The sequence below is a fragment of the Entamoeba invadens genome, assembly GCF_000330505.1.
Source record: "Entamoeba invadens IP1 unplaced genomic scaffold scaff_1105074726227, whole genome shotgun sequence".
Taxonomy (NCBI): Eukaryota; Evosea; order Mastigamoebida; family Endamoebidae; genus Entamoeba; species Entamoeba invadens.
The window spans coordinates 122,772-134,476 of record NW_004191916.1 but is presented as its reverse complement, the minus strand read 5'-3'; the positions used below and the strand labels follow the sequence as shown (position 1 = coordinate 134,476).

At 28.4% G+C, this 11,705-nt stretch overlaps 1 protein-coding gene across 1 annotated transcript; it reads left to right on the top strand.

Moving 5' to 3' along the window:
- Positions 1–9,160: 9,160 nt before the first annotated feature.
- On the top strand, positions 9,161–11,677 carry EIN_092230 (F-box and WD domain protein, putative; the record flags this gene model as incomplete). The annotated part of the gene is made up of 2 exons (XM_004185956.1): positions 9,161–9,303; positions 9,451–11,677. 2 exons carry the CDS (start codon positions 9,161–9,163, stop codon positions 11,675–11,677), a joined length of 2,370 nt encoding a protein of 789 aa, XP_004186004.1.
- Positions 11,678–11,705: the final 28 nt, after the last annotated feature.

Sequence of the window (11,705 nt, the reverse complement as noted above, 5' to 3'; positions counted from 1 at the left end):
TTCGTCAAACTTTTAATTCTCTTTGATAAAACTTACAACCCGCCATCTCATCAGACATTATCAACGAGGTTGAAAGATACCTATATTAAATTGAAAAACAAAATTGTCACAAGAAATAGGCGAATCACAAAGCGGCATTTGTGGTACAATGGACGGATGGAAATCTCCACAAGGTCTTGAATTCTTTAGTTTTACCTTACACTATTTATACAATTCTCAGATGAAGTCAAGAGTTCTGGAATTGTCTGAATTTTCGGATTCTCATAATGCTGATAACATTTCAGATTTTATTAATCATGTTGTTGATAATTGGAATCTTGGTAAATATGGAGACTTTCCAATTATAACAGACAATGCATCCAATGTCGTTAAAGGTGTCAAGTTATCGGGGCATGTTTCTATTGGGTGCTCGTGTCATAGACTGGATTTGGCTCTCAAGAAAGGTATTTCAGAAACTCCAGAAGTAGCAGAAGTTCTCAAAAAGACCAAGAGAATAGTGAAGAAAGTGAAACGTTGTTCACAGATAACTCTTCCTTGTAAAGATGATAACGGTATGAATGAAGCAAAGTGTTTAAGAAGTGATATTGATGTGAGGTGGTTTTCCAAATTGGATATGATTAACAGTATTATTTATCAAACATCAAACATCAATCAGGCCATTAAAAAATATTCAGAAATTTACAAGGACTCCAAAGAAAAGTCTATATTTATTGAATTGCATACATTGACTGATACTGACATCAGAATACTAAAAAAAATGTTGCAACAGCAACCCAGACGATGAAAATCTCAAGTAACGAACTTTCGTCTGAAAGTGGACCTAGTCTGTCATATGTTTTTGGAGAAATAGTAACATTAAAAGGAGAGTTGAACCGTCTTGATCAAAGTATTAGTAGAGACCCTGATGTATCTCAAGAATCCATTAAAGTATTTAAACTTGATAAAGAAATTTTGTCGTCAGATAAATTAATGACTCTGACAGAACAAGATCGTGAACACATCATTGTGGAAAAGTTAAAACCAATGATAAAAGTCAACAAAGTGTCAAGACTGTTCGTAGAAAATCTCATCAAATCAGTGTCAAGGTATTTTGAAAAGGGAACGTATGATATTAGAAAGGACTCAAATATACTGGTTGCAACCTATTTGAACCCAGCAATAAAGTACCGAATGTTTCAACCGGAAGATAAAATGATAGCCAAAGAGTTCATTACCAAAAAATTCGAAGAAAATATGACAGTAGAAACAACTCAACAACCAACCATTTCTGACACGTCTGAAACTGTTATTGCCTCGCATCCAACTGATCGTTTTAGCCAATATTCAACTTATGTTAATGAATATGAGACTGGACTTGAAGGTCAATTATCTTCTTACGAAAGAACTGCTCTGACTCATGATTACAAAGAACCCTTTACCGGCTTTTGGATTAATCACAAAAAAGAATGGAGTGATTTGTCTCGTATCGCCATTAAATACTCTACTATTTTGTGTTCAAGTACTCCTTCTGAGAGGTTGTTTTCATTGGCTGGTAATTATCTGCGTAACAGAAGAAACAAAATATCACCCACAACTCTATGTTACATGGCATTTATTCACACTTTTACAAAAGATGAAAATCTTGATTCTTATTTGGAACAAAGCATGGAATAAATCAAAATTCTGATTATCTCTGAATTTACCATTTATTATTAATTTTTGGTTCAACTCTTTTATGTTATGTTATTGTATTTTTAAAAATTTTAATAAATTAATATTTTACATTTATATTAAACAGAACATGCATTTTTAATTAAGGACTTAAAATATGTTCATTTAAATAATAAATAACCAAACTTTAATTGTCTGAACAACGAAATGTTTAATTAATATAATGACTATTAATTAACAAATGACAATTATATGAATTATTTCATTTGTAATTTAAAATATTTAATATTAATGGAACAGATTATATTTTTTATATGTTTTGAAATTGTTTGTAGTATTATAATTATAATAAAATCTTATTTTTTAAAAAAAGTAAATTTAAATATAGTAAAAGAAAAATATTGTGAATATTAGTTGTGTTTTTGACAATTGTTTAATAATATTGATGTAATTTTAAATAATTTGAAAATATGGTTTAAATAATAATCCAAAGTTTGTTACATAATTGATAATTCTGTTGACAAAAAATAGTACAAAAACAAATAATACATTTTAATGTTAATATATATTTTTATATAAAAAGTTGCACTATCGTTTTTGAATATACAAAAAATGAATGAATTTGTAGAGGTTTTGTTTAATTTTTACTTTTATTTTTTGAATAATTAAAAAAATTCAAAAAATTATTAAAATAAAATGACAATGTTATTATTTGATAAAAGACTTATATTTTCACAAATATTAAACTGGTTTTGGAAAAGCTAATATAAAAATAAATTCAAGAAACCTTTAATAGCATTATTAAGTATTATAAATTATGATGTCAAATCATTCTTTTTATTATTTCAAAAAATAAAATATATATATATATGTTTGTATTTTGCTTTTTATTATTTATATTATTTAAAATATCAAAAATAGTAATTCATTATTATATAAAATTCAATCAAACAATTTTAAAAATTGACCATTTTAAACATTGGTTTGTTGTGCATGTCTAAACACCTTTAATGATACATTCTCAAATTTGTATTACGTCTTTTAGCATAACAGTTTATAGTGAATTGTATAAAATATCATCTTATATTAATTTAAACAAACATTCAAATAAATTCTATTTTTTAACATTCTGACATCTATATAAAGTAAAACCTCTCAAGAATGGGAAAGTGTGGTATACTTGTTCTCTCAAGAGCAGGCATTTTTAGCCAATCAAACCTTAAAAACCTCTCGATAAAGAACTATATTTTTAGTTTCAATCTTAAAATGCCCTTTCTTGAAAGAACCCACTTATCAGAGGTACCCCTCTTTGGAGGTTTTACTGTATTAAAAATAATATTTAATTAATTATTTTGGTAAAAAAGGTAACATTATAATTAAAATTGTTTAATATTTAAATGGTAGCATTTTAACAAAAACTATGTTATTTTAAACAATAAATGTAGAAACAACTTGGTTACACAATAAAAACAAAGAAGTTTGTTTGCATTTTAAATGTTACAATAATGACATTAAATGTATTATTTTAAATAAAACATAATAAAAAATTTCAAACAATGAATAATTAATAATCAAATTTAATAATTATTTAGATAAATCATTATTATTACATTGCTGAAATTAAAAATAATTTAAATAGACATTCATTTTTTAGTTTTAAATTTGATTGTAAATATCAATGAAATGTGAACGTTTTTATTTTGTTAAATTAGTAATTCTGAGTAAATTTCTTTAACCCATAACAACTATTTTTAATTTGATAAATTTCAATTATTATCAATTATATAACTTCGTGTTAATTTGATTTGTATTATTATTATAAAATAATTTACAGAATCAGTCTGTAACATTTATTGTGTGAACATATTATGTTTTTGATTTCGTGTAAACGACAGACGTTTGTTTAACAAAGAAATTAATCAACTTGTGATTTTAAAGAATTGTTTTTAATATAATCGATATCTTATGTTCCTAAAAATTAGCTCACACTTTAAATTAAAAAAGTGAAAACAACACCCGTTTAAATAAATACATTGTAATAATAATTCAATGGAGGATAACTGCTTAATATCAACAATTTGACAAAAATAAGCTTATACTTGTTTAAAATAAGTTAAAATAATCTTTTTTGTTTGTAAACACAAAACAGTTACTTACGTGTAAGTTAACATGATATTTAAATAAGATATTTATTTGGGAATATAATAAGTAATTTAAATATTATTATAAATTAAAATTCATTAATTTGTATTTATTTATAAACATTATTGACTATGTGAAGTCATTGAAATATATTACTTTAAATAATCAATTGACAATCATTTTATACTTGTTTCGTTTTAAATATACAAATTGTGGAATTTTTTCAAATTAAAAAAGTGCATCTTCTACTTTATTGTGCAAAAATTCCAAATATTTATATTTTATTAAAAAGTGTTGAGTTAGATTTAAATAACAAAATCAATATTCAAATTACATATTATATTTTTGTTTAACCTCTTATATATTGAAAATAATTGTATATAAATAAATGTTCATTCTATATCTATTTAATTGTTGGACTTTTACAGTTGAATTTTTTATTTTTTTGGCTCTTGATTATATTATTTTAAACTGTTTAAACAACAAAGATGTCAATATACAAACGCAATTTTAAACGTATTAATTTAAAAACAGATGTATTACAATAAATATAATTCTCTATTTGTTTTTCTGTTAAATAAAAGAAGTTTATTATAAACAAATTCTTGATCATTGAATATAATTTGTGAAATTTTATAACAATTTGTTTTAATGATAATAATCACAAAACGGACATAATTTAAATGTTTAATTACACCAATATCAACATTGTTATTGAAAACTTTTGTTGATACTGGTTGGATAAAAAACACTTCTGTATTAATACAACTTTATACTGTTCTAATAGTTATTAATATTAAAACAAAGGAAGTTTAATACTTATTACCCCTTCGAACAAAAAAGTATCAAATGGGTATATTCAGCATTCATAGTTAACAGTACAGTACATTTAATTATATTAATATAATTGAAATCAAGAAAATCAAGTCGAAGTAATTGAAAAATGGATTATGTTTTTTGTCCGTCTGTAAATATATACAAATGATGATTATTTTATGATGATTTTTATCAAGTAAAGTTGAATTTTTAAAGTTATCTACAATAAAAATAAAATAATGTATTTCAACTACATTGAAAATTATTATTAAGAATTGTAAAAAACTTTATTTAAAAAAACTTTTTATAATGGTATTACAGCATTTGATTAAAATGTTACTTTGTAAATTACTAAATTCTCATTAAAATAAACAACAATAATACAACATGTTTTTTTTGTAATGTAAATACATGTAATAACACTGATTATAAATTAAATCAAAAAAAAATAATTATTATTGCAATGAACAATTTTAACATAGAATTAAAACTTACATACTAATATCCAATATAATATAAAAATTGATTTCTTGTTGAATAGTGATACAAATGGATAAAACACTTACAAAGATATTATTATACAAATCTATCAATTTTAATATTAAAACAAAGTTGTTATTTTTTTAGTTTGCTTATTAATAAATTTTTAATATAATACTGGTGATTCCGGAATCGGTTCGGGAACCGCCATGTTCCGGAATCAAAAGTTTGGGAATATTTTTTTTATGAAGTTCGGGAACTTGTGTGTTCGGGAACTTATTGGTTCGGGAACACACCAATTTTAAGTTTGGGAATCAGGATGTTCCCGAACCGAGGTTAAAAATATTCCCGAATATTTTTTGATTCCGGAATCGGTTCGGGAATTTGATATAAAAAATAAAATTCCCCAAATAATTTCCTGGAATATTCGGGGAGTGTTTCGACAACACTAAAGTGTTCAAACAATAAACCAAACAGTTTAAATTACAATATATTTATTCTATTTACAGTTAGTTTCATTTTGTTTAATAATTTTTTCAAAATTATAATGTTTTGTTTCAAAATAATGATAAAAATGTACCTTTAATCAACACTGTTTCAAAACAATAATTTATTGTTTCAAAAGAAAAACAATTGTTTCAAATTAATGAATAATTGTTTCATTAAATGATTTATTTTACATTAATTATGACTAATTGTTGAAAAAACTTGTTTTTTTGTTTCAAATTTTTAATTATTTGTTTCAAAACTGTGTTTGAATTCTCAAAACAATAAACACAAAAAATTAAAAACCAGTTAAAGATCTTCCATTGCAAAAACTTTCACAGAAACAATATTAATAAAATTCATTACAATTCGTCTTATTTCAATTGGACTAATTTCATCAAAACACTTTGAGATGTTTTCAATCATATCTGCTATAGTCACATTATTCAATTTTCCAACTCGGACTTTTTATATTCCAAATACGTTTTCTATAGGGTTGCACTCTGGTGAGTAAGGCGCATTGAACAACACTTTGCACCTTCTGTCTTCTGCAAGTTGAACAATGTCATCTTTGTGGACTGAAGCATTGTCCATGACAAATACAATCCTGCTTCCATCCGTTGTGAATGCCTCAATGAGGAATTTAAAATATTTAATAAATATTTCCCCATTAATAGTTTGGTTAAATAAAGTACAATATTTTGAACCGGTATCACTTATAGCACAGACGCACGATAAATTAAATGTCGACAATGGTTGTTCACGAAAATGTTTTTTTTCCTCTAACATCCCAATTTCTGGATCTGACATTGCCAACCTTCCAGTGATTCTCGTCGACAAAAACAACTTGATAACCCGAAGAAATAAATTGATCAAGTTCTCTTCTTTTTTGTACTCGTAGTAATTTGTTTTCCTGTGTGTTCGCTCTGGGACCTCTTATTGTGCACTCGGTAAAACTTAAAGGTGGAAGTTCGGCTACTTTCATTATGTCTGGGTCTTTGATATATCGACTTATTGTTGAAATCGACACTACTTTTATATTAGTTCTTATTTCATTCAAAACACTATCTGCCAAATGTTTTTTGGTTTCTCTTAGTGTTTTATTTTCTATTGTTAATTTATTGGCTATTTCGGTGAGTAACTCAGGAGAATATTTTGGTTTTCTTCCCACTTTTTGAGTTTATGTAATATCAATACTACTTTTCAAATACCTAATATACTGTTTGACCATTTGTTCATTCATTTTGCTTTTTTCTTGATAATATCGCCAATCTTTGATTTCTCCGTGTTCACAGTATTCATTATAAAGTCTGTTTTTCTGGGACTGGGTCGCTTTAACATAGATTCTTTTTTGTTCTGTTTGTTTTGTTGTAATTTGTGTGTCTCCAAATGGTTGTGTTTCAGTGTTCCGCAAACTACTTGATCTTGAAATTTCATCTGTAGTTCTCAATTGTGCAAGTGGTACTTCATCAAGAACTGGTTGTTGATGAGGATCTTCTTGATTCAAAAATGATTGGACATTGTCTCTATGAATAAACTGAAAAGTGTTAACTGCCATTGAAAATATAGATTTAAATGGTGTTTAAATATATACATTTTTTATTTTCCCAGTTAGTTATTGTCAAAATGTGTTTGTTTTCATTGTTTGTTTGTGTTTATTGTTTTGAGAATTCAAACACAGTTTTGAAACAAATAATTAAAAATTTGAAACAAAAAAACAAGTTTTTTCAACAATTAGTCATAATTAATGTAAAATAAATCATTTAATGAAACAATTATTCATTAATTTGAAACAATTGTTTTTCTTTTGAAACAATAAATTATTGTTTTGAAACAGTGTTGATTAAAGGTACATTTTTATCATTATTTTGAAACAAAACATTATAATTTTGAAAAAATTATTAAACAAAATGAAACTAACTGTATCATAATAAAAAATCATTTAAACTATTAAGTTACTATATTTTTATTATAATTTGTTTTTTTCTAAATATTTTAGAAACCCTTAAATTGATAAACGTTTTGAAATTAAGACCCTCATTTATACCACTATACTTTACAACAAATAGTTGCGTATTTGTGCTTGATTATGGAAAAGAGACACTTTTGATTGATATTGTTGATTTACGAAAATGTGTTGGAGTTTATTATCATTTCATTGTACTATAATTAATTAGTTATGTTATTATTAAATAGACAATATTTGAGAATTAAAATAGATTTCTTAATTACTTTTGGCTGGAATTGTTTAAAGTCTCTGTGGTGCAAGTGTTCTTCTTCGAATGAATACTAACCTTTTTTCTTTGATGGAGAAGGTGTGTGATTTTTTTGTCGACCGCATCTCTAAAAAGTTGTTCTTCTTTTCCTATTACCTGCCAAATAATTTAGAGATTCTTGTGAATATGGACTTGTGCCATATAGCGTTTTACTCGCGCTGAAAGTGACACCACTATAAATTGATCCTGTCATGAAATTGTTTTGAAGTGGCAAATTCGCTTTTTCCTTAGCTTTTAACGTCCATTGAACTTGATTTTATACATTTTATTAACTATAGTAATAAATATTATTAATAATAGTTAATCAAACTATTAGTATAAAATAATATAAATATAATAACCAAAGTATAATAAAAAAAATATTTTCCTTAATAAAACTATTGAACAAAATTCAAGTGTTTTAAAAAACGGGAAATTTTAAATTTATATAATACTTTTCCCGACTTTTAAAAGTTTCTTTTAATCATTAAAATATACAGCTCAAATTGGGAAAAACTTCGAAAAACATTTATTTATTCCTCTTATACAAGTTAAAAAAACAATTTGTCTTTTTATGTGTTAATAGAAACATGTTATTCTATTAGACTTCGAGCCCGCATTTTTTACTGATGATTGTTAGTATCAAAAACGCCAAAGAACCGGGTAAAATATAACATACCGTTTTAATAGCATTTTTAAATGCTATTCTCCAACACCCAAAAAATAAAAAAAATAAGCTATAATTACAATAAATTATTTATTGATAGCTAAATTATCTATTTTTAAATTCAAATGGGTTTTGTTATATTAAAGCTATTTATACCATTTCACCAGGCAAAAATTTTTTATAAAAAAATTGCTCTTATTTGTCGTAATTTGATCGAAAAGTTTTTATATATTCATTGAATTGTTAATAACAATAATAAAAAAATTAAAACAAAACTATTGAAATGATGACTAAAACTGCCAGTTTTTGTGAGTATTTTTCAAAAATGTTTTATTAATTGAAGAAAAAGATTTTCTAATTCCAATAATCGTTTTTTATCTTGTCATTTTCGATTTGTTTGTTTTTTTTCCATTGTTTTGTTTGCTATAACCTTTAACCCATTGTTATTGTAGTAATTTATAATATAAAATATTATATGATATAGTAACTTGTATTGTGAGTACCAAATTGTATTAAATATTCATCTTTGCACTAAAATGCCACAAAAACACCTCGAAAACGAAGGAGTTTCTTTTGTTACTTGAACTAAATGAAATGATAAAATAACGATAAAAAGAACCATACTCAAATTAACTCGAAAATTTCATTGTCTTCGCAAGTTTCAATGAATCGTTTTACAGTCGACGAAGTAATTGCAGACATTGAGTCGATGATTAAAAACCTTCATGACAAGGCTTGTAAGAAGATTAAGACAATGGTAGTTGATGACATCCCTTTTACTGTTGGGTTTCAAGATCGTCGAGATGGGTTTGTTATATATATTTCAATATAACAACAGTGTTATTAATTGAATTAGTGACTTTATCAAGCACAGAGTATATAGTAAGTCACTTTATTAGTGCAATTTAACTCAAATCAATATAACTAATCAAATCAATATGAAATCACATGTAGAATGCACGCAATCATCTCTGAAGGTATCATCCCGTCTACTAGTTCCAAGATGTTTAAATTCTTTGCGAATTACGACACGTATGTTCAATACCTTCCCTTCATTTGGAAATTCAATTATCTCGACCACAGAGATGTCTTTGACTTTATAGTCGAGATGGAGTTCAACTTAATAGGATTTACTAAGAATGGGTTATGTCTGAGAAGAGTGATGAAGAAGTTTGTTAACCGTTCATATGTGATGTCTCTTTCTGTCACCGACCCCAACTCGAGAATTGTCCCTTTCAGAGATAGTGCAATTCTCTTCCAAGCAGTTACATTAGAGGATGTAGGCAATGGGTGTATGATTCGAGACATCGAAGTCATTCAGCCTATCCCTTGGTTACAATCAGAGGACTTGAATGAGTCTTTAGAGCGGTTTAGTTACATCCCAATCAGACGAATGAAGTCATGTCTTGATTTCATAGCCTTTGAAAAGACACAACACCGCGCCGATGTTATTATGAATGTCGCAATAGAGCGTGCGGGGCTTGAATTAACATTAAATGGGAAACATGAAACAGTCGGGGAGGTATGGTTTGAGAGTGCGAGGACGCGAGTGACTTGTGTTGGGTATGTGATCGATCAAGCGTCGTTTATAGCGGAAGGGGTTTTTATTAAAGATTGCACTTTTCAGTTAACACAAGAGACTCTTCTTTCTTTGATCTTTCAGAATCGATGTAGTTGTGTGAGTCCCTCTGGGAAGAGAACTGTAGTTGTCCACAAGAACCAAACACCGTATTATCAAACACAAGGCGAGGACATCACTTTTTCAACTTTTGTGTATTCGGAAAAGTGCGCTTTAGTCCATTTCAAGAGTGTTATAGAGAACTTACAACCACAAGACGTCGACCAAATGTATACCTTTGGACCAAGTTATATCTACTTGTTTAATTGCGATGGGAAGTGGAATATCCAATTCAATATCAAAGTCTTTGCACGGACATCTTTACAAAGATTAAACCAAAAAGCAGCACTCAACGCGATTTTACAATTCTTGAGGAACATCGACACGTCATTTAATAATTTGAGCCCAATCGAAAACTACAAACAACCACTGAAGTTTGTTTCAAGCGCTTCACCAGTGGTGCCCGCGTTGCTCACACTGCCTTTTGCACTGGTCATTAAAGTCTGCAAATTTCTGAATAAAATCGACATCTTTGCGTTGTCGCGCACGTGTAAATACTTCAAGAAAAGTCTGAACAACACATTGAACACAACGAGTGAGTCTGGGAACACTCGAGAGGATGACGGTGAGAGAGACACTGTTTTTAAAGCTTCTGAGATGCCAAGGAGTATGAGCCCACACAATGAAAGCTTCAACATTGCAATATGGAAAACAGTGACTCCATTCTTCCATATACTCCAAGGACACACCAATCTTATACGTGACTTGGACTTTGATGGAGAGTGCAAGAAGCTTGTTTCGGGGAGTTCTGATCGGAAGATCCGATTGTGGAATTTGGACGACTTTTCGTGTCGGACATTTGTCGGGCCGAACAGTTGCTTAGTCTCGACGAAGTTCACGGCGAAGAATTATATAGCGTCTGGGTATCACTGTGGGACGATTCGATATATCAACTGGATTGATTCAAGGCATTCACATGTCTTTGATGTATCGCAAGGACCGATTGAAGGGTTCTACCCGCTGGAAGACATGGAATTTGTTGTTTGGAATGAGACGGTGAATGGATATAAATACGCTAGTATGCATCAGAACCATTTGTTTTCATATAGTGGACATCAAAGGAAAGTGTCGATTGTGCGACCGTATGGGAAGTATTTCTTGTCTGGGTCAGCCGATCGAACGATCCATATATGGAACCCGTACGACGCGCAGACTGTCGCGAAGATCAAAGCACACAAATCCGGGATTATAGGGTTGGAACCAATCAACGAACACAATTTTGTGTCAGCGGGGAATGACAAAGTGATCAGTTTTTGGGACGATCGGATGTGTGAGAAACCGACGTATTCAATTCAGAAGAAGATCTGTGCGTTGTCGTACCACTCAGACAAGATCGTATGTGGTTCTCATGAAGGGAAGATCTATGTCTATCCCATCATCCCCTCAAACGATTGTATAACGCTTGAGTCCAATAATGTGTCTGGACTCATCAGTATTGCTTGCAAACAGAATTTCATAGCTGCAGGGTTTAAAGATGGGAACATTGCGTTATGGAAATATTAAATTGTGTGTTTTGTAGTGGTTATATTAC